This window comes from Pomacea canaliculata, linkage group LG2 (assembly GCF_003073045.1).
Source record: "Pomacea canaliculata isolate SZHN2017 linkage group LG2, ASM307304v1, whole genome shotgun sequence".
Taxonomy (NCBI): Eukaryota; Metazoa; Mollusca; class Gastropoda; order Architaenioglossa; family Ampullariidae; genus Pomacea; species Pomacea canaliculata.
This window is the reverse complement of record NC_037591.1, coordinates 23,222,139-23,246,731: the sequence shown is the minus strand read 5'-3', so window position 1 is coordinate 23,246,731 and position 24,593 is coordinate 23,222,139. Positions and strand designations below refer to the sequence as shown.

The 24,593-nt window shown below is 37.7% G+C and overlaps 1 protein-coding gene across 1 annotated transcript; it reads left to right on the top strand.

Moving 5' to 3' along the window:
- Window positions 1-384: 384 nt before the first annotated feature.
- Window positions 385-24,410, top strand: LOC112558176 (guanine nucleotide-binding protein G(q) subunit alpha). The gene is made up of 8 exons (XM_025228468.1): window positions 385-1,547; window positions 4,031-4,215; window positions 6,273-6,427; window positions 7,366-7,494; window positions 7,696-7,825; window positions 8,471-8,624; window positions 9,126-9,233; window positions 10,017-24,410. The coding sequence occupies exons 1-8, from the start codon at window positions 1,430-1,432 to the stop codon at window positions 10,097-10,099; spliced, it is 1,062 nt and encodes a 353-aa protein (XP_025084253.1). The 5' UTR covers window positions 385-1,429; the 3' UTR covers window positions 10,100-24,410.
- Window positions 24,411-24,593: the final 183 nt, after the last annotated feature.

Below are 24,593 nucleotides of genomic sequence, written 5' to 3'. Positions count from 1 at the left end.
CCCTCAAAACTACTTCCACGATCGAGTGATCAAGGCCTTACCTCTTTTACTTCTTACCCTAACCCTGCAAAAACATATTTCGTGTCATATATATATCAGGCAGGCATGCTGGCCATGCTGTACCATTCAAAGGGTTAAACTTTCATTCTAAATTGTCATTTACATGTATTTTATCTTCCTGTCGGGCGCAGGTTTTTCAGGTAAGAGGACAACATTGGCTGAGCTGCAATATTCGTTACTATTTCCATTCGTGCGTCTCTTGTCCAGATAGCTTAATTGTGTATGTGTGTATGTGCGCGCGTAAATATTTCTAATAAACTAACCTGTCACCTGATTGACAGAACAAATTCCAATTGTTTTTATCAAAGACAGCACAGTACTAATAAATAAACACGTAATATCAGTGCCAGTGAGATTTGCATAAATGCATGTAAAGCATGCACAATAAAATATTTGTTTTGTTTATTTTTAAAGAAAAAAAAACCCCACTGCGGCACCTTCCATATTCGCTGATCAAGTCGCACGATCGTGGTTTCGTCCCTTTGACGCTCCTACTGGCGATGTACACGCCCGTCACGCATCACAGCCAAAGCTCCATAGGATAGTAGCGCTTGGTGAATATAGCCTAATAAACATAAAACAAAAAATATTATTACGCCCTTTCCAAAACTCAGGTGACCTAATGTTTCCACAAATCATTAAATGCACAAAATGAAATGACCGAGAGATACATGCACAACCACCCACAACCACCCCCATGATCCTCTCGATGTATACGGGTAGCTTTTCAAATTTTCCCCTTTTTTTCTAGTTATCGGTGGCTGTCGCTAGTCATGACAATTGTGGCATAGCAGCCTCGAATTTATTGATATTTTTTTTTCTCTCCCTAAGCCTCTTCTGTTACTGCACTGGCAGCTAGCGCAGTGCTGGCCGAGCAAAACCGGCTCATTACATATGCAACATGCAGCCTCAAACTAAACTTCCATCCCATAATAGCTTCATTCAGGCTGTTACATTTAGCGGATGCACCATAACACGTAGGATGCAATGGTCATTAGGGCCATTCTAGTGCGCACATTTAGCGGGGCAGACATTGTTTGTGATGAAAGCTTTGAAAATTCTTACGTTTAATCATTTCCATGTTTATTTGCAGCGAAAGATTTTCCCTTAACGCTCGTCTGTTCCATTAATCAGACACACGCCCTCCACACCACACCCAAGGAAATTTCTGTTGACTCCATTTGGCACCTCAATGGTTGGGGATCTTTGACAGTCAGCGGCGAACTATCGCTGTAATTTGGACATTAGCTCCCCACCCGTTTTGTCGGTTGGACTAGGGAGCAGAAAGAGGGAGGAGAGGACGACGCGCAAGGACAGCGAATTAAGAAATTCGCCGCACTAATCTGGCCGCAGATATCACAGCTTCAAAATGGCGTGCTGCCTTACAGAGGAACTGAAGGAACAGAAGCGAATAAATCAGGAGATTGAGCGGCAGTTGAAGAAAGACAAAAGAGATGCACGCAGAGAATTGAAGCTACTGCTTTTAGGTAAGTTGTGCATTTATTTCTTGCTCTCGTCTTTGCATATTGTGTTTAATAGTAGTCGGAAAAGACATCGTAGCCTCTGGTTCTATCAAAACAAAAGCTCATTTGCTTCGAGAATCAGACATTATATGGGTCATTTTTCACTTTATTTAATTTATCGAATATCGAGTTGGGTTCATATTGTGCTACTGCGTTGAATTATTCCTTGAATATCTCTTCAATATCAGCTTTTGAGCATGGGCGAAAAAGCTTTCTGCATAACATTTTTGAAGCAGCCATTTCAGTATAGCCGCCATTTTGGATGCTCTCAGCGGTGATGTTGGGTGAATGCATAATTCATTTACGGCGATCTATTGTTCTGATACGAGTGAAAGTGTTAATCGAAGTAGGCCACATGTATGGCATGGGTGCATGTTTTGCGTAATTTCAAAGTATGCAACAATCGTGTTAGCGTTTATATTGAACCCTGCACAGTTTTTTTTGATTTTCTTACACACCTGTATTCTTACGGGTGAGACGATTGAATGGTGACTCTCAATGTACTGCATATGATCGAAGAGCATTCTTCACTACAAGCAGACGCAGCACAAGTTTTCAAATTAATCCGTCATAGAATACTTTTCACTAAGCACATGCAGTATTTTTATGTTTATCTTTTTTTAGGTGTTCTGTAATGCTGTAATACTGAGATTAATAAGCGATTTCAGCTAAGCAGCTTGCATTAATCTGAAAAAGTGACATTTTATTGAACTGTGCTTAGCAAATGTTCATTAAAAACTTAAATTTTTTTATGGAGTGTGAGTCAATGATCTTTATGAAAAATTTCAAAAAGTAGTTATGAGGTCAGCATGGATGTACTCTGTTATTGGTAAAATTCATCTAAGAATTCATGACATGATATAGGCTTACGATTATATTATTGGATGAGCAGTTTTGTTGTTGTTTAAAAATGCAGTTGATCGTTAAATGTAAATAAATTGAAGTATTTGTAGGAAGGATATTACTCATCTGGTTTGTGTTTTTATTGATTAGTTTAAAAATATATCTTGAACTTTCCTTCTACATGAAGCAAAGCAACACCTGTTTTTCCAATTTTTAGATGTCGGTTTTCCTTAAGTACGCTTCATTGCAAACATAAGTTTCAAGGCATTTAGCTTGCATGATGCAGATCTCTACCTAGGACTACTTTATCTGTTTCTGTGATAATAAGAATAGATTTTTATTAATTTTTTTCAAAATGGGAAGCAGAAAAGATGCCCATTTTAATGTGATGATTTCGTTGTATATATATATATCTGGCCTTGCTCTTATAGGTCTTTGCTTAAAGTGTCTCTTTATGTAGAGCATGCCAGATATGAAGCCTTATTACACCAGTAGTGAAGACTTGCTTCATAGATCGTTCAAGTGTTTTGTCTCTTAAGTATTGCACTTTACATATCCAATAATAAAGAACAGAGCAGAACTGTAAATGGTTCACTGTATCAAGGGAATAGCATATAAGTTTTGAAAGATAGAACCTGACACTTTTCTTATGCTACCTTTTTTGCTTTACATGTAATTACTGTGAGGCCCAGATGCATCAAAACAATAATCTGATTCAGAATTAAGCATACCCAACACCACCATCCCATTTCTAACTAATATGATCGCTGTGGTTACCCACTGGATAACGTGCACTTGCTTTTGCTTAATCCAGATAGGGAATCAATTGAAATACTAAAATTTATGGGTAAGCTTATTGCCAGTTCATGAGTTGCTGAGAAGTTCCAGTTTACACTTTATCTTTGGTAAGATGGGGTGAAGAGCATTTTACTCATAGTTAAAGAAGTAACGAGCAGCTAAAACTATTATGATGTGGGAAAAAAAGATCATTGTAATCAAAAGTTTAACCAGAACAGGGAGATAGTTGAGTCTAGACTTGTACTCAAATTTTTAGATTTAATTTTATAAATGGATTAGATTTGATTAGAATCAAGATTTGGGCATGTCCAGTGGTTGGGATTGAAAATACAAATGTGATATCACAGTCATTGAATTTTGGATTTAATGTTAACTGCTGTGTACTTTATAACTTAAAGGTGATAATTTAAAGGAATTGTGTGTTCGGTAATTCAAGTGATGAATAATAGTAAAAGATTTCAATTTTTTTTTAATTCTTTTGTCTGATTTGGTTAAAAGAACATGCAGATAGTCTTTAAATGAATTAAGGATTCTGTGATCTGCTTCTAAAAAGATAATTTGGATACTACTTCATTTACATCAGTATTATAATGTTCACTTGTTTTATGGTCAGAGAATTATTAATCATTGTTTAGAATGAATGTGAACAATAGACTTTTAACTAACAATGCATGTTAATATTTGTGCTGAATATTAAACACAGCAAGTTTGTGTGTACTTTCTTATGTACTGCTTTTAGGGATGGATAGAACATTCAGTATATCTGAAACCAGATGTGTGACAAAGTGCTTTGTCTTTGTTCTCAGGGACTGGAGAATCGGGCAAGAGCACATTCATCAAACAGATGCGCATCATCCATGGCTCTGGCTACTCAGATGATGACAAACGCAGCTTTATCAAAATAGTCTACCAAAACATCTTCATGGCCATGCATGCTATGATTCGTGCAATGGATACACTCAACATCCCCTATCACAACCCTTCAAACAGAGTGAGTACAGTCCTTCATGCATTTATAATGAAGAGGTTTATGATAGAGGAGCCTTTTAAGAAAGCAAATCTGCAAAGATGCAGTTACTTTTGACTATTGGTAGTGGATGTTAGGCAAGTGTAATGACATTTATAGTCCTACTTTGCAAAGACTTTTTAAAATATTTTTTGATTAAATGTGTCATGTAAACATTGTATTACTCTTATAGCTTATTTTCTTTAGCGCAGATGTAAATGGGATTACGGTCTCAAATAGTTTTCATAACATGAAAGTAGAGCATTTAAAAACACTTTCTGGCCAACAACTTGACAGTATTTCATTATTGCTCGTGCATATCATTAAGTTGGTCAGATAGAATGGGGTTTTTATTAATTTTATTTTAAATCTTTGCTTATGGGTCTCCATACTATACCCCTACACTTAACGTGCTGATAAGGCTACTGTTTGCAAAATGCTGTCACATCCTCAAGCATTGGTCAGCAGCTGAAAATGTTTGTTCTGATTGCCAAGAAACAGTGTCCTGTCAAACACCAAGCGGTACAGATAGGTAAAATAATGTGAAAGTCAAATGTGACTTGGTATTAGATGTACACATTTAAGGAGTGAAGTGTTAGAGACCACTTCTCTTAGTTTTGTGGGGGTTTTGCCTGTCTCCTCTCCCACCTGTGCCTCGCCTTTCTAGGCAGGGATGGGGAACATCCAGCATGCAGGCCTGATACGGCCCACAAAATCATTTGGTCTGCTCTAGCCAAGGCAGCTGTATGTGGGACTCTAAATTCAGTAAATCTAGGAACATTTTTCATAGCAACAAAAATTTGTATAAAGTTATTCATAATAATGCAAAATTTGAAGGACAACCAAGAACCGTCCATTATGACATAAACAGGACACGTATGAATGCTTGACAGAACAGAAACATGCTTCTCTGTGCCTACCTGTGTGCTGTATTGTGCTACTCAGAGGACAGTTGGTGCTATGCAGACAGTGCACAAGTTGCAAAAGTGTTAACACTCTGTGTCAAAAACTATGGCTTGACCTAATGAAGCAGGCTAATTTTTCAGTTGATAATTTTGCACAGCCTGTGAATGATGTTATAAATATCCAAATGGCCTTTAGAGAGAAAAAGGTTCCCCACCCATGTTCTAAGGGGTCAAGAGGCAATTCAGCTCCTAGGGAAAAACACAGCACCTTGGGTATTGGAACTTTATAGAATGCATTAACAGACTCTTAACTATTGCTTTGAATAGTGTTTCATGCAGTTTCAGACAGATTGATCAGTATACTTGACAGAGCACTATTTGTTTGCCCTGCATTTATGAAGAGATTGTTTAAAGACAGACATGTTTGATCAGTGCCCATAGTTCAGAAAATCCTTTCATCACAGTTCAGCTTAGACTTTAATGTTGTAGTTTTTATAGGTTTTGACGAGTACTGTAAAGTTTATTGTCAATATTTCTTCTTGCTGATAACTATGATGGTCTAATGATATTAGTCCTTGTATGTACAGTCCTGGTTTTATTTGTTAAGTCAGACTTTGGTGATCAGATCATGGTAAGCCTGTATGATCTGCTGCAGTCATTCTTAGCTGCTGTTTACATCATCTTCTGTGTACAAGAATATTTCACATTTGGAACTGTGTATATAAGAATTTTTCCTAGGCTGAACATATTGTACTTATCATATTTACTGTCATTTACTGTTATTCTGACCATGCCATCAGCAGGTAATGATCAAAGACTGTGCATGTCAAATATAGTCATTAGCCAGGGCAATTGTGTCAAGTTTTTAACAGAGAACCAGTAAGATGACTAGCTGTTCTGACAAAAGATGTTCTAAATCTTATGATGGAATTTGTTTTTACTTGTGCTTTATACATTCATTACAAATTTCCTTACAAAAAACAATAATCTTCAACTTTGTCATCAAAACAGCTGAATATTTTGCCCATGGGTTTCATGCAAATAAGACAGTCTGCTGCAGTTGTTTTTTTTTTTTTAAATACTCCCAAGGGCCAAAGCAAAATCTATCCTCTATCCAATATGATATATTATTTGCAGGAAAACGGGAACATGATTCGACAGGTGGACTATGAAACTGTGACCACATTTGAAAGACAGTATGTGGATGCTATTCGCACATTGTGGGAGGACCCAGGCATACAGGAGTGTTATGACCGTCGTCGAGAGTACCAGCTTACAGACTCTGCCAAATAGTGAGTTAACTCTAGTTCTAGACAGAGAATAGCAGATCTTTTTTGTAACTTTATATAAACGAATGTTGTCACTCTCATACTATTCTTGTAACCTATGGTAAATTGGAACTTTTCTCTTACAATGTTAAGGCATATGCACTATGAAACTGAAAAGAGTTTGTGAATATAGATTTTACAGATGGTAGCGTGGATTTTCTTTTGGAGGGGATCTGACCTGTTCATGCAGGGAAAATTATTTGAATTATCAAAGGATTTGATTTAGTATGCTGGGTGGTCATTAAGTATTAAACTCTTGGACGTCTTATCCCATGATGGCACATCTCATTCAGTAATAGGACTTCTGGAAAGTGCATGGCTATGTTTTAGCCTGCATGAGTTTACTTTATTTAGAAATTCTTGCTTGCTTGTTGCCTTTTTTACTTTCTTGTGCTGCAAAATTGCGAGAGAAGTTTTTGCAGACTTAAGGTATTGCTTATATTGAAGTTTGGAAAGCATGTATTTTAATAGCTTTAAAACTGTTGGAAACTCTTAGATAAAGTGCATGTGCCTTTTTGTAGTGATGGGGACGATAGCATGATATATAATGCCTGAAGAGTCTTCGCAGTTGTATAAATGAATTGCAACAAGCAGTGGGTGAATAAATCTTTGAGAAGAATTCATGGTTTCATATAAAAAATTAAAAATGTGGCAAAGGTTTTTGTACTGGACTGAAGACAGCATGCACATATTGGCATGGAAGAACTTAACTTATGGTGATTAGAAAGCAGCTCTGTAAGGAAGTAATCAAGAACTACATAGCACAACATCAACACCACCACCACACACTTATACCTGTCACGCCCGCCAGGCCCTGTACAATCACAATTCATTTAAATATGGAAGGATGGTGACTGGATTTTGAAAACCTGATAGACTTTCATCTCTCTTTTGTCTCTCAGTTACCTAGACAGTGTGGATCGGATTGCCACCACTGACTACCTGCCAACATTACAAGATATTTTACGTGTCAGAGTTCCAACAACTGGTATCATAGAATACCCTTTTGACCTGGACAGCATCATATTTAGGTGAGATCCCTTGCAGTCCATTTTGTAAATTAGTGCCATATATTTTCCCTTAACCATGTTGACTCCATAATGTCATGTAATTTATGCATATAATAACTAATGCTTTAAAAAATATTTTAAGATTGTATTCTATTTTTTAATGATATGTTTTGAAATACTTAAGCATGCAACATGTGAAAAACAGTGTTTACTTTTTTTCAGGATGGTGGATGTGGGAGGGCAGCGATCTGAACGTAGGAAATGGATTCATTGTTTTGAGAATGTTACATCCATTATGTTTCTAGTCGCCTTAAGTGAATATGATCAAGTATTGGTTGAGTCTGACAATGAGGTGAGCACCCTTACCCCACTCACATTTTTTTTTTCAGATTTTGTAATGTTGTTTTATAAATATACACCATGGCTATGGCTATCCTTAAAGTTGCTTTTAATTGACTTATAGCAAAGATTTGCGTGAAATGAGGATAGTGAAAGTTCTTAAATGTTTTATCCATTGTAGTTTGGTTTTTTTAATAGATGACTTTTTAATGAAAGAAAAGTCTGCCTGCACATTATGTTAGAAGCAGAAGTAATTCCAGCTCTGTTAATAAGGTGGTAGTTGTCATATGCCTAGCTATTATGAATCAAAATTTTTAGTTAAATCTAATCTAGGATGTGTCCAATTAGATATTTGTCTAATGCAACAATTGAGCTAAAGAACATTAAATTTATTTATTTGCTGTAAGGTATATGTTTAGGTGGCATTGTGGATGCATTCATGGCCAAATGTTTGCCAAGTGACATTACAGCTGTTATAGGCTGTGTGCACGTTGTTGTTTTTTTTTAAGCTGGACTTGTTTCATAATTTAGTGCTTTAGTTATATGTTCCACCTTCAAATCACAATACTGTTGGTTTTTTTTCTCTTTGTATTATGCTGTTTCTGGTCTCATACTCCCTATACCCTGTAAAAATAATAATTTTTATTGGGATTTACAGAATCGCATGGAGGAGTCCAAAGCCTTGTTCCGAACAATTATTACCTATCCCTGGTTCCAGAACTCTTCTGTTATTCTCTTCCTAAACAAGAAGGATCTTCTGGAGGAGAAAATTATGCACTCTCATCTAGTAGACTACTTTCCAGAGTTTGATGGTTAGTGAGATGATATTAGGCTATTATTTGCATCCTAGATGGTTTGTCTTTATTTCTCAATTTAGATGGTTGGTAAACGAATTTTTAAGGTTATGATTCATTATATATAGATCATCTTTTATTGTCATTGACTGGCTTTTACATATTTAAGCATTTTTTATTATCTTATTAACAGATATTTTAGACCCTATTATGGATTTTTTTTTCATCATTTAGACCATTGGATGTTGCACATCTGTTTCTTTGTATACAAATGCATGAATACATCTGTGTGGTAATCTGCTTTGGTGGTTTTTTTTTTTCTGTAATTTATTTTGCAGCTTCTGGTCTGGAATATTTCTTCCTGTTGACTAGGAAAGGGTTAGGTGCAGACAAACATTGACTTTTGCTTATTAAAAAATTTACTTTGAGACAAAAATTTTAAAGCCTTTAACAGTAAATAAAGAAAGTTTAGGCATCAACAGGAAGATTTTGCTTGGTCTAAACTATGTGTTTCATCAGGTGTCAAGAAAGATGCAACCGCTGCCAGGGAGTTCATCCTGAAGATGTTTGTGGAGTTAAACCCAGACCCTGACAAGATCATCTACTCCCACTTCACCTGTGCAACAGGTGAGTGGCTGTGATTTTTGTGATGTATTTTGGCAATGACAAGGGAGATAGGAGACACTATTATACACAATATGACAAATATAAGCAGACATCTTTTTAAACCTTCTACTGTAGATCGTATAGACTTTTAACCAGTTTTGCTATATGTGACCTTGTTATGAAATGTGTGGTAGTTTCTGATGAGTTCTTATTTTTATTAGTACAGCCTGTGGTTTAAAAGGTCACCAAAAAAAAGACCATCAAGCACAGAATATTTTAGTGTGTTTTGACTGGCTTATGTTCCTTTCTGGATGTAGAAAAAAAAAGAAGCATGCTTATGAAGCACAACTGATTGTGCATTGGAACTGAGATGTATATAATATCACGACAAAGATAGCTTCCTTTAAACCTGTTAGAGAGTCATTAAAAATGTTCTTGCAAATGCAGTGCTTACTGACACGCAAACTTACTAAAGTGAGTGAACATTTTAAAACACATACATTATACTGGTGAGAAAGACCATTACAGTCATTAAACAGACTGCCTTATAAGAAAATACTTGCAGCTGTGAATTTTGTTTTTAAAGAAATAAAATCCTATGAATGCTGCCTATATCAAAAATGAGCAGTAGATTCTTGTAAAATTCTTATAGGTTTTAAAGATATAAATAAGGTTTTGATTACACTGTATATAGGATCAATGAGAAAATGAGCTGAGAAAAAAATGACTTTACCCTTATTCTTGCTTGGAAACTTTTTGCAGCACAGGTGAGAAAAAGAAACTAACAGACTGTGATTGTTGCAGACACAGAAAATATTCGCTTCGTCTTTGCGGCAGTGAAAGACACCATCCTGCAGCTGAATCTGAAGGAGTACAACCTGGTGTGAGATGGAGGCGCCCACCATGGCAGCAGCAGCATACATCTCCTCCGCAATTCATCGTCAACTTTGTGACAAGTGTCCTTGACCCTCACGTACATGCATTCACTTTGGATTGATGTCTGCCGGGCCCGCCCCCTTCCCCACCCTGTGTGGGTGGCCCGTCTGTCGTCACTGCAAGCTGCCACATGGCACTTGGCTGTGCCAGTGAGCCTGTTGCTTTTTCAGTCTTCTCTTCACCTGGCTGTTAGAGTGCTAGGCCAGCCTATCTGCCCACCCACGTCTGCCTGCCTGCCAGTCAGCCTTCTCAACCATCCACATCCGTTGAGTTGCACAGGATCTGTCCTCTCACTTGCCTGCTTCTATCTCCTGTTCTCACTTCTGGTCTTCTATCATTTCCTTTGGGTTGTCTGTGACACCATGTAACAATCGTGAAAATGACAGTTACTTTTCATCACCAAAGTGTGAAAAGAGGCAGATGCTATCTCCTGTGAGAATATTTATCTCTGACCAAAGGTCTCAAAGCAGCTGAGGAGTAGCAGTCATTGCATTTGCTGTTGTGGTCGGTGAAATGTGAAATTAAAAGAAAACAAATACATGGACACTATAGCCAGAAGATCTACTTGAAGGGGGTAGAAAAGCTGAGAAAGACATGGCACAAGACTGGTTGACAACTGTACCTTGTGAAAAATGGCAGGAAGGAAGAACTCACTAGGGTTTAGTAGTGTTATGTAGTGTCTACACACTTTTTCAGATAAGAATAAGTTAATTTTTCTGTACATCTTTTTTTTTTTTTTTTAACCCTTGGTCCTTCTTTTTTTTAAATTCATGAGGAAGGGCAGAAGGCAGGTGATGGCTTCCCATCTTGATGTTGTCTGTGGACTAGCACTCCCATGCTCCCCATAAAACTATGGAAAAAACATTCTTAAGGACTAGAAGTACTACATTGAGATTGCCTGTTGGGGGCAGCGGCATTCATGGTACCAGCATATGGTCCTGCACCAGGACGAGATCCAGCTTATGCATGCAAGGAACTTCATGAATGGCGTTGCTTTGATAGGTTTAGATATGTTAAATTAGGAGCATGTTTCAGAAACCTGACAAATTTTAAAACACGTGCAGTGAGATAAAGATTGATAGATCACTTAAGGCATTCAGTCACGTACTATCCCTAGAGTGGGTCTACATAAATTACCGTACTTACAGGAATTATATGCCTTTGCCAACCCATGGATCCTATCAAACATTGCAGGAACAGTCATACAGCTGAGGAGTTTGCGCATGCTACAAACTGAGTGTTTTTGCCAAAGCACAATGTTACAGCAGGTGTGTGGTAGTTAAAGGAAAATTTCTGCCTCTTCAGCTCCTTTCCTGTAACCTCCACCTGCCTTTTTTCTGATGTGATTGTTTTTGTCAGTTCTTGAGCAAGAATGAAGTGATTCACTTGGGAAGGCACCTTTTTGATCATTTACACTTTGATCTGCAGTGCCATCCTCAGCTGCCTCTTCATCTTCTTTCTTGCACAGCCTTTTCTTTTAATTAAGAAAACTTGTAAGAAACTATTTCTTAGTGCAATGAAATGTTTATAGTTTTTTAAAATTAACTAAAATCATGTGAGAAAAAGTAAATTTCGTATTGATATATTACCTTTGTTCTTCAGCGAAGACCTCACTGGGCTGGTCAATATAATGCTGACCAGTGTTTTTTCTGTTATCAGGACCTGGTAATTTTTTTATTGAGGATTTTCTTGTATGGGAAAAGGCTGAGATCCACTTTGTGCTTCTTCCTGTGAGTTCTGAGTTGTCTTGGCAGCATTGTGGGAGCAGCCAGGTGTGTTGAATTGTACTAAGTAGGATGAGAGCAAGAATTGCCATACACCACCCTGTGCCATCCCAAGTTGAAAGCGAGTGGAAAGTTCAGAGTATGATCCATGTTTTCTTTCTCCCCTTTTTCCCTCCCTGCCTCTCTCTATTGGAAACAACTTGTATTTTTTTTTTTATCTTTTTTTTTTTTTTGTCATTCTTTTTACTTCCTCTTTCTGGAATAGACCATGAATATGTGGGTTTTTTTTTTTTTTCCTCTCTTAATGGCAACAATGCTGTGGCTGGCGTGTGGGTGATGTGTGTCTTCATGCTTCGAGGAACTGAGCGCAATGAAGATCACAGTGGCTTCTTATGTCACAAGGCAGAAGAAATGTTATTTGCCTCAGAATGAAAGTTCTTTCAGAGGTCTGGCGCCTTTTGGTGCTGTGAATCCAAGATCATTTGTTTGGGCATCCAATTTGGGGAGGGACATGGGGGCAGGCCAGTATATGAAGGGGCAGAAATCATCGTGTTGTGTACAAAGGGAGGTCACCACTCGGATGCATGAGCAGACATATCTCTTGTAGCACCTAAATAAAGTTATGATCCCTTTCGCACATTAGAAGCTTGTGCAGTGGCTGTCATTTGGAGAGTAGGACAGCCAAGCCAAGAAGGGAAAAGGTACATGGGGAGGGAGCATTGTCTTATGCTATCAACAGGCATGAGCCGACCTATTCAGCGTAGTGTGCATTGTGGGATGATGCTGTTTGATATGTTACCCTTTCATTCACGGATGTTTTTGGTCCCATCTGGCTCTCACATTTGCTGGTCGGCGGCAACAATACTTTTTGTAATAACGGGTTGATGAAGACATACCTGGATATCCTTTTTTGCATTGAATCATTGATTAAATTTCTTTTCGTCCATTGTCAGATCTTGGCCCTTTTCCATCTTTTTGTTGGTTTAAAGTATGGTGCAATTTACTAGCACGCAGTGCGTCAGCCAGCGCACAAGTCACACAATGCGTATCTAAACGTGTTTTTCATTTGGTGGCTGCTTCTGCCAGGCAGTTTGATATCCTAAAGAAGGAGAAACAGATGGGAATGATTGGCGTAGAAGATATATACACATATATATATGTATTGACGAGTGGATTAGAAAGTATTAAAAGAGGTGGCAAAGTGTTAATCTGAATCCATCAGACCCATTAAGTTGCCACTGCAAAGGACAGATGCCAGTTTCTTTTCCTGACTAACGCTTGCTTCATGACTTTTTCCCCTGGTACCACTGTTGGTACTTATATGGTAGGACCGTGGAAGCTGCAACTGATTCTGCCTTCTTGACCAGCTCTCGCTTTTTGTGACTTTAATCCCTAGCAAGTTACTGATGTGAGTGGTGAATCTTCATGTTGCTTTGCTAATGCAATTGAGACAAAGTGGAGAAGGAATAGATGTAAAGCTGTTTCTGAGAGCATAAAAATTTCAATGGGAGACGAAAGCAAGAGGTGGAGGGTGGTAAAGGGGCAGCATGAACGTAACTGTTTCTTTCTTATGGACAGAGAACTGCCCTGGCTCTGGCATGCCTCTTATGATGTAATGAATGTGATTATTTGTATGAAAAGAATGAAAACAACAAAAATAGATTATGTACATAGTTACAGATCTGTTTTGTGTCACTGTAACCTGACCTGTGAATGACTTTGCTATACTTTTTACCACTTTGGACAGCTGTAGACCCAACACATTTTGTCCTGCGTCCTGTCTCCCATCTTCCCTCTATGAACAGTTCTTGAATATGTGGTTTTAGTTGTTGAATCCTTTTTGTGTTGCTTGGATGGATGCATGGACACGCACACATTTTCACACTTACCTGCTCCTTATCTGCTGTCTCCTTCCCCTTTGAGACAGATGCAATCTGGTTGGCACACTTTTTTTTTGTCCTACTTTTAGGTCTTAATTGCTCTTCTCTTGTTCTAAATAATGAACAATTTCTTTGTTGGCTTTTTCTCCCCTTCCTCTTTTTCCTTAAAGACAAACACCCCCCCCCCCCCATTTTTTTTTCTCTTCTTCCTCATCCCTCAACATCACCCCTCCCCCTTATTCCTGGTTCTAGTATTTGTGAGTCATCCTTATTTCCTGTTGACCATCATCCAGCTCAGCTGTCAGCTTGTCCCTGTAGCTTCGTGATGTTATCATGTTTTTGAGAATTTGTTTTTTATTTTATTTATTGATATATTTTTTTAAAAGTTGACCATAAGTGTTAGCTGGGTGTTGACACAATGTTTCAATACCACATTTCTGTTTGCCTTCTCACCATCCCGTTCACCTTGTTATGTATCTCTTGGTGTCTATTTGTTGACATTTTTGTTTGGTTGGTATTTTTCTTTGGTCCTTGGCTTTTGATACTGTGTGCGTGTACGATAATGTGGTTTCAAGTATAAAAATATTTCATGTAAGTGTGTACACATAATTACTCCTTAGTCGGTTTTGTATGTGCGAATGTGTTGTTGAGTATTACAATCTTCATGAAATGAATTTGAAGTATATTCATATAAATATTCTCCCAACTGTTTGTGAAAGAATTATAACATATAAATGACGAATGTTGGGGGAGTGGCGATTTTTTGGTTTTTATTCCTTTGGGTTGATGGGAAGGAGGTGACTTGTCTGACACGCAGAGTTGTTCTTTGGGGGTTTTTTCAATGTGTAGGCATTTGTACCTACATACTCATTGGATGCAGAAAGCATATTTTTGTTGTTACTTCGACCCATCTCCTGTTACTTGTGCTATGGGTGTGCTGCTTGACGATCTATTGTGTGCCGGGTATAAGACTAGGATAAGGAACAGGGACCTTTGCTGGTGAGACCTTACCCAGTGTTTCAGCTGGCTGCTCTTGGTTTGTTTGCTTCTTTCTTTCCTTCATGTCCCAAACAATTCTGAATTTGTGTTAGGTATCCTAGTGCATTTGAGCAGTCTATGGCATGACAGACTGATGATTTTCCTTTATGTTTTGGCACCTTTTGTTTCAATAACCCAGATTCTTTGATCTTAAAATGTGAATTCTGACTTCATATTGATAGCTTATTTTAGAGTGTTTTATTTTGTGATAACTCTTGCCTTTGCTTAAAAGTCTGCAAGCAGACAGAATGACAGTTGAGCTTTAAGTTTAAAGAGCAGATTCCTTTGGGAGTGGAGAGGTTGTTTTTTGTTTGTTTTTTTTTGTTTGTTTTTTTGTTTTTTGTCACAGTTCTCATTTCCAACTTGCAATACAGGAAGTCTAACTTCCTCAAGGGGACCATTACCGCTCCTTTGGGGTTTTCCCCTCCTTGTTCTCCTTTTTCAACTTATTTTTATGTTTCTGAGGCTCTGTCAGCAAAGGTCGGTTGTTTCACTTCTACTTATATCAGTACATGATTTGCCTGTCCCAGTTCAGTATATGTGCATTACAACACAAAAACTGTAGTTGTAGCTTAGCGTGGGCGCAGAGTCAGAGTCCAATTCCCTCTGCGAGCACAAGCTGACTCTTGGCCTGTGCGTAGTTGGCTGTTGTGATCTAAATTTCTTGTCCGCTGACTGTATCTGTACCAATGTCCAGAACTATGTGAATGAAGATGTGTGCATACATTTTTCACTATGTGGAGTGCTTGAATCTTTGTTGCTCTGATCTGTTGGTGTTATATTTGCTCTAATGAACTGGTTGGGATAGCTGGCTTAACAGCAGTGTGAAGAATATGTGACAAGGTTACTCCACTTATTTCTGGTACATACGAATGACAGATTGTTAGGACTGAGTGGAGTGTGAATGATATTTTTTCAGTGACCTTGTGAAGAAGAATTTCAATATTTAACTACAGAAGTAATAGCTTTTTCTCATTATATGGCAATTTTTCTCCTTCTGATTTGTATAAATCCATGTGTTATCTTTGCTACTAAATCATGTCACCAGATAAGGAAGAGATTTGCTTTTGAGAAGACCAAAATGAAAGGGATATCTAGGTTATTTTTTAATGAGACAGATTACATTGTATTGTTACTTTTTTTTTAAAGGCCAGTTCTTGTTGAAATGTTTAAATGCAGTCTATATGTAAGACTGTTACATGTTCAGTGCAACAAGCATATTTGCTGCAGTGCTTAGCTCTGTTATTGTATTGTACCCACAGCAACTTGACATGTAATCTTACATCTTTGTTGGGCCCTCAGTGCAGGTGGGAAAAATGTTAGGAGAACTTGTAGGTTAGATGAGAAGAAAAGATAGGGGCTAAAGTGTTATGCGTGTTTGCAGCTTTGCATGAGCACATGCACATATGCACATCTTCATATGTGTGTGTGGATATGTGAGAGAAAGAGTTTTATTTATTTTTTGCCCTTTTATCTGGTCATGAACGGTGCAATGAAACTTTTTGACATAAGGTAGTTCTTTGTTCTGATAAAAGGAGACAAAATTGTTCTGTGCTTTGCATTTCCTGGTAGACTTGCATGCACATACCGAGCACAGAGAGAATAAAATTAATCAATTGTGCTCATTGCCTCCCAAACAAACATTTTATTACTTACTGTTGTTCTGAAGGCTGTGCTCTTTCCAGTGACTTGGCACTACACACTTCATTGAGGTAGTTATCTTGTAAAGGTTATTCTTTAAACATCAGCATGCATCATTTGGTGGGCTGTAAATGGAGTTGTGAATTGAGGTCCCATTTTTAATTTTAAATCACAGCTAGTGAATACCATTGTAGTACTGGGGTGTGTGCAGTCATCATGATGTTCTCTAATCAGTAAACAACAGCCACCCTTTGCTGTATCTTCTAGTTTGAGTGAGAGGGCTGAGAGACAAAGAAGCTTCTGGCAATCTGTGATAAAAAGAAAGGGGAAGTTACAGGTAATGTGGCAGGCCACACGCGGTTGAGGTGGTTTTTCTAAAATGTTTGTATGTTAAATTTTCAGCAGTAGAAAGAAACTGGTAGCAGTAAACAATACATCAAACTCAAAATACTAAGTCCTTTTATTGGGGTTAATCAGGGTGTTTATAATATCAAGTTGCCTAACATCATTTAAGGGATGCCTGCATTAATAGTAGGAAGTGGGAAAAACTCTGTTAGTAAGTGTTTGCCATGACAAGTAATTGTGAATAATGTTAACCAAGAAAGAGTAAATAAAGGATGGAGGGTACTGATTTCTTAAAAACATTTTGACAAAAAACTGTTTTCTTCTTCACCTGTATTTTTTTCAAGTTACTGCAACAAGGAACAGAATGGTTATTGCTGTGGAACAATGAATTCAGATTTAAAGATGATTGAGTTGCGGGACTCTTGACAAAAATTTTGTTGCTGGCTGCCATGAGCTCAAACTTAAGAATCATGAAGAGCATATTGACGTACGCGATGACTTTATTAAATAGGTAGTCCATACAATAATGACTGTTTTGACTAAAATATTATGGCTTGAGAGCTGCAGAGATGACTGTCACAGTTGAGGATTAACAATATAAATAAGTAATAATTTCTCAGAAAGCTATTGTTTCATTACTATAGAAGGGAATTGTGTACTCTATACTCAATTTCAAGGAGATGGCTTTTTTCCTCTGTATTTTTAAAGAAAATAGATCCTTGTGAGATCCTGCATCTAGACTAAATATAAAGGGTTTCTTAATAGAGAAAAACATTTGCGAAGTGAGACAGTTAAGGTTCACATGTGTGTGTGTTTTTGTGCAAGAGAGAGAAGCAGTGACACATTCCGTGTTCGGGATGGAGATTGTGAACTCTCTCCGCCCCCCACCCCATTAAAGGACAAAAATTAATCCCTAGAAAAATTTGCTTAAAATTGGGGGAAAATGGCTATACTATAAGACAAATAATTGAGATATTTTATGAGGTGATAAGTTTTGTTTCTGGAGGGAATGTGAGGTTCACTGCAGTGATGAGAAATGAGACTCACATGTAATTGATTAATTATTGAGTTGTGAAAATAAATAGCTGCTTGTGAAGATATCACACATATGCCATGTAAATAATTTGTAAATGTTCACAAAATGCAGAGCGTCTTATTGTCTTGGTGACGTAATATGCCATGAACTCTGTGTTTCTGGTTTGTCAGATGTTTTCAATGGTTGGAATGCTTGAAGCATGTCCGAGCAGTCTCCTGCCTCTCTCTTGCTCTGTGCATCTCCTGGTCATGCATGCAGTGGGTTACAAGTGTGTAACCAAGTCATACCTCCACAATTGTTTGAATGGTTGCTAAAGAAGCATTGTGGCTGGGTATAGCTTTTGGAGTGCATAAGGGTGATATATGCTAACAGCTAGTTGCTGCTAGCAGCTTCACCTGTTGTTTTTAATCGTGGAGCATAGAATCTTTACTGTTTTGGTGATAGGCATTTAGCTGGTGAAAGGGAGTGGGGGAAATGATCACAAAGGACATGTTTGCACTATTATGCAGGCTACACAAATGATTTAACTCAGCTTTGCAAGTTACTGAATGCTACAGTCATCACCATCCCTTTTGCATGGTGACTAATCAAAGAAAGTGCAGGGCAGTTGCTGTTATATGGAAATCGAAACTTTCCCCCAAATTAACATCTGGGGGAAAAGTTAAAGAGACATATTTTTACTTAAAGTGGGGGAAAAAATCATTATTAGGGTCTATTTAATTTTTTATAAGCTGACATTATCTGCATTACAAAGGTGTCTCAGCAGCATGGCTGCTAACTGGTAGTAGTTTAAGTTTGTGTACAGTGAAATGGAGTTCCTGCCTCTAATAGAATGGGGAACACCAACTGTAGACAACAGTGTGTGTGGGAGGGAAAGTAAAAGAAATGGCATTTCTCTCAACATGACCCTATTCTGGTTGTCTGGGCTTCGTTGTTCAATGATTGTATCCATCCAGTTTTCTCAACATGACCCTGTTCAGGTTGTCTGGGCTTCATTGTTCAGTGGTTGTATCCATGCAAAGTCAGCTCCAGAGATATGCAGTGTTTAGAGGCCTTTACCAAGTCAATAGAATAATGTGCAATACAGATAGAATGTGTGTCTTTTGTTTTAAATGCTTTGTAATTGGACTTAGCTATATTTTCATTTGGGTTCTTGTTCAAGCTTTAGATTTTCACTTTATGCAAGACACAGTCCTTTTTATTTCATTGGAAGTGGCCATCCTTGCCCCATTCTAATATCTCATATCAGCAAAACCAATGTCAGTGTTATTGTGTCGACCTTTATTTTCTCATAATCATTCTTTTTCACCAAGGTACTACATTGGGGAACCATACTTGTCAAAACTAATGGAGTCTGTCAGCAGTGTTGATGGCCATCATTTGCATCACAGCACACCTATTGCTGGGATGTATGATCTCTCTAAGCATCTGCAACATATCTCTCTTCTACTTTTATATACCTTCCACTTGGTCTACTGATGTGAGATTACTAGGAGATGTAGGCTATCTGTTTACTCACTGTTGTGATGTGGGAACAAAGTTCCATTCAGATGCTTTCAGATAAACATGGAATTATTTCTTCAGCATTTCATTCGTGTTTTTATGTTGATATCATCACTATGTCCTCTTGTTCACTGGCATACATTGAAACTTGCCCTTCACCAGCGTGCACCTTTATCTTGATTTGGCTATTTGTGTGATGACCGCCTAGCACAGTCAACTGATGAACCATACCCCCACCAGCGCATCTAATCCATTGGCAGTAGTACTTGGCATCTTAACATGCACACTTTTCTGTTGCCTTTTAGGTATGGGTGACTAACATTGCCAGTCTTATTTAAGTATATGTAATGTGTGCAACAGCGTCAAAGTGTTCACAGTTTTTGTTTGTTGAGGTTTTTTTCCCCTTCCACCTTTAGCTCATGACAAATTGTATCATTTGCACTAGCATTGTAGAAAATGAGAGCACCAAATGTGATGTTTATTAGCTATAGTGAATCAGTTTTCAATCTCCCTTGTTAAAAGACAATGGGTCTGAGCATTTTTGGAATAGAGATGTTAATAATTCCTTTTGGATAAATGGCGGGGGGGGGAATTTGTGTTTTAACCTTACTAATTGGTGTAAATAAAATGAATCTAAGCAATTTTAGTTACCAGTTGGCAGGGGTTTGTAATCCACTGTATATAGAATTCGTATAACGATATTTCTGATGTACTTATGACAAATAAGGATTGGTACATAGTAGTTGAAGATAGGTCAAAACCAATCATGGCATCATTAATGCAGAATAACTCTTTCAGGGCACTCGGGTGATATGGTTCTCTTGCATGGTTTGCATAATGAAAGTATTTTCACCATGTTAACAGCAGCAAGAGAACAAGAGAGAGGCAATTGTCTCCTGTATGTTTACACCCTGTTTTTCTAATGCCATAGTCTACTGATTTTATTTTTCCCTTTCAGCCCTTTTCTCAAAACTGTATTTGAAAGTTGGTGACAGCAGCTTTTTTTTTCCCCCTTTTTTTTTTGGTAGAACTTGATGGTTCCTTCCCTATTCAGATTCCATGTTGTGCATTTGCTGTATCCAGATAGCTTTTGGGTGAAGAAATACCATGCATCTTGGCAGTGAGTGTGATGCAGCTACCACATGCCACTGTGCCCATGACCAGTGCTCACTTCAGTGCTAACACCTCAATACAGTGGGAAATGTTTGCTGCTTGTTGTCAGTGTCAATGAGATTGCCTTGATGTGCCTCCTAGAGTCTCTCACATAGATTGTAAAACCTCACACTGCCATGTGTTAACATTTGTCCAGTCTTATTTCCTGTTACAGTGAACTCGGTTGAGGGAGAAATTCAGAAGCATTGTCTTCTTTGATGTGAGGCATGCTAAGATGTGTATCATTTGTATGTGAAGCTGAAAACAATTGCTGCTCAACATATTGTGAATGCCCCAAGAAACTTGACTTAGATGGCTGTCACAGAACAAGTAAGCATGGCTTCCTGAGAAGCTTCATTTACAATGTCTACATAGGTGTGAGATTCAGCACAGGATTTTCTGCATTTAATAGTTGCTTCAACCCATAAGCAAAAATCTTGTGGGCATGCTTAGTGTATTTTTCAGGAACTTTTTTTTTTCTTCAGTTCTTTGGTTTTAGAAGTTTTAATTGAGCTGTAGTTTCTCTTGCAGTCATAGTGGTACTTCCTAGTGGGTATTAGCTTAAGGCAGAGTCTTAGGTGATCAGCAGATAAGGATCAAGTACAACTTGCCTACGATTTCAAAAATCTTGATGCCAGAGACTGAGAGGTGTCCACGGCATGATTTTCTGGTTTCTGTATGCAAGTCTGGCAGGGACAAAGAGAGAAAAAATCAATCTTTTAAAGGAGTTTTAGACTTGAGGAATCCAAGCTACCATTTGTAGGATACAGTGGACTAAAGGTCTGAGTGATATTTTCATGCCGTGTTGAAGGAAAAACTTTTCATAGTTTACACGCATGTTTAAAGTAAGATGTGCTTTGAAAAAGCTGTTTTTTAAACTGTTGACTTTGTGAAAAAGTTTTCAGAAATCATAATTTTGATTGCAAAGAAAGGTGATCTGTGAATTCTGTCTCTTGAGAGCAGCATACTCCCTATCTTGATAGTTGACCCTTTGGTCATTTACAGCCTGTGACAAGTTGGCCTTGGTGTGGGCTGCACAAGAATTCACTTTTTTTTGTTGTTGTTTTTTTTTGTTGTTTTTTTTTTTTTCATTCATAAAAGTGCCCATAGTGCCTCTTCACCTCTTAAATTTATGGGTATTTTTATGTGTGATAAGAAGATAGAAAAGGCTTATGTGAAGGACAGTTTTGTACTTAATATGTATTTTGACAAATTTTAAATTGATCATTGTACATCTCATATTGCACACCACATGTACCCACAGAGTAATTTAAGTAGACATGTTAATGGTGTCATACACATGAGGTTTTGAAGCTTCCTATCAAATTTCTTTGGTTCCCATCACTGGCAACATTGTAAAATGTTGGTCTGCTCTTTTTTATTGTCAACGTTTTTTTTTTTTTTTTTTTGTTGTTTTTTTTTTAATCATTTGTGACTAATTTTCTGCAGGCATAGGATTTCTCCTCTCTGTCACATAAAACATGAATCTCATTAGAAATTCTTTAACAGTGAGAGGAATTATCATTTTGGGGTTTTTTTTTTTTAGTGACTTTAAAGTAGTTTATTGCTTTGAAGTAGGTTAAGTAAGTCTCAGAGCTTTTTGAAAATGGGTGACCTTTGTTAATAGCCAGGTTAATAATATTTAAGTTTTCAAGATTTAGATTTAAATCAAAGAAACTACTGAGTTTTGTGTACGTTTACATGGCAGTATTTTTAAAGACCAAAACAATCTTCATATTAGATGCCAAAAACTATCGAAAGACCAAAAATCTGTGCCTTTGGTTGAAAACAAGTTAGGTCATTAATGTTTTAGGGATTTACATTTCCCCTCCATCATGACTAGGGATGGTGTCAGAAAGCCTTTACAGATAATAATTGTCTCCTAAGAGGATAACCATAATTGTAGTTGTGATCTTTCCAAGTTTTAGTGATAAATGTCAACTCGCTGGAGACAATAGAGTTGGGATTTGATTTTAAGATGCCATTAGTGCTTCTAGGTTAAGCCAATTAAACACATAATGGATTGATTATGGTTTCATGCTAAGTTAGCAGCTGGCCTTAATAGGTCTTACAGCTTGGTAAGGAGTTGCTAAGTTCTTGACTCTTGATCACAGCTATTTTTGGAGGCTGGAGTGGCACCATCTGTTGAATTTTCTGTTGATGCACCATTTATTCATCTTTGATTAAAGAATATCTGGGGGAAGGGGGATACCTTGGTGGCTGCTGAATCTTGTGTTTACTTTTTCTTAGCTTATCTGTTCTTGCTAGAGAGATGCACAGGAATGGGGCCCATTTGTTGTTTTGTTGGGGTTTTTTGTTTGTTTGTTTTTTTGGAGGATGGGTTCATTTTTTGTGGGGAGGGGGGATTCAAAAGTCTCCTAGGTTGGAGTTTTTTTTTCAAAGTTAAATGTAGAGGCTGTCTTTGCCATGCTTGGTTCTTTTTACAACTAGTGTCACGTTAACGAACTCTGGCGTTCCAGTTTGATACTGTTAGGTTCAAGACATGTCTATTTCCTTTTTTATTATGGAGTTTCACAAGTCTGTGATAATATATACATAAACCATTCAGCCTTCACACTCAGTACAACTTTTCAGCTGATAGGACATTTGCTGATTGTATATTTTAGTTACATTTCAGTTGGATGTGTATTATTTTGTTCTTCACTGTGTGACCCACAACAGAACCTACTGAGCAAAACTGGGTTCTTCACATTGCAGTAGCATCATTGATCCCATCTATTTTTATGACAGCATCTTGCTGCCTGATATAATTACTGTTAGGAATCATTGCTAGAATTCACGTTTTATCCATCTTAAAGCAGTAACCAGGGTTGACCTCTCCTCTCCCCCCCTCCCCCCAAGATGAGCACTTACGACAGCTGTTGTCAGATGGTAGGTAATTTTGTTGGGGGGAGAAAGTTTGAGAGTAGGTGTGTGCATGTTTTGTATTGGCAATCACCTGCTACTACATATTTGATCCAATGCTATTGTTTAAAGGACTTGGTATGTATGAGAATAACTAAAAAAAAAAAATTTTAAGGGTGGAGAGTTAAGTGTCCTTTTTTCCTTTAGATCCATTATTGAATGTCAACACTGAATGAGTTAAATGTTCAGCACTTCATATTTTAGCTTTGATCTGTATAGGAAAGACTTTCACTTAAGAACTATAGCTATTGGAGGTTTGTTTTTGTTTTTTGTTTTTTTTTAATTACAGGCACTGGTATTTGTTGTGAGATCTACCCTTTTCAGTACCTGTACTTTTTTCCTAAATTCTATTTCCACTTTTAAGCATGAAAGGAATGCAAGAATTAGGTGAGAGAAATGCCTTTCTGTTAGCCTGTTGACTTAATTGGTTTGGGAGGGAAGGGGGCAGGGCCGGGGAGGGTAGGAATGAGGAGTAAGAATGCAGTGATTTGGTTGTCATAGTTACTTTAAACTTCTTCAAAGGGGCAAGGGAGAACTGTGTGAATCGTTTAACAAGATGGTTAAGTTTTTGATCCTTTTTTTTTTAAGTTTTCTTATGAGAGCAATGCTTTATGGTATTACATGGGCAGTCTGTGGTCATGCTTTTTTTTTTTTCTTCTGTGGAAGTACATAGCTGTGAAACAACAAAACTGTTGCCAGACAGTTTTGCAGAGTAGTGTACATGAGGAGTGCAAGAAAGAGTCCAGCACGCAAGCAAGACCTGTCTATTGCTGTGAGTGCAAGTGGCATCTTGTATCTGTGGTTCATGCGTGTGGTACGATTGTGCTGGGTGCTTTGTAGTTTTGGTTATCCGGCCCTAGGTCGGGTAGTATTGTCTACACACATTGCTACAATATTAAAAAGACAGACTTTTTTTTTCAATGTTAACAGTGCTCAAAACTTTTGAAAATAAAACTTAGATGTACACACACACACCTACAACTTGACTATGTGTGTCATGTGATTTTTCTTTGAATCATTTGGAGTTTCTTTTTTTGTGTTTAAGGGATGAAAGAGGTGAAGGCTGCAGTGTAATTTGTCTTGCCCTCTAAAGAGGATAACATGATTGTAGTGTTTGATCTTTCCTGGTTTTCATGTCACACTCACACAAAGCACCTAACAGAAATGTTTCGGCAAGTGGTGGGATTGGACTTATTTTCAG

Bases quoted from the DNA above. Each gene is read 5' to 3' on its own strand.
- LOC112558176 (XM_025228468.1), top strand. From the start codon at position 1,430: ATGGCGTGCTGCCTTACAGAGGAACTGAAGGAACAGAAGCGAATAAAT. The intron at 1,548-4,030 runs GTAAGTTGTGCA...CTTTGTTCTCAG, and splicing joins ATTGAAGCTACTGCTTTTAG to GGACTGGAGAATCGGGCAAG. The intron at 7,826-8,470 runs GTGAGCACCCTT...TGGGATTTACAG, and splicing joins TGGTTGAGTCTGACAATGAG to AATCGCATGGAGGAGTCCAA.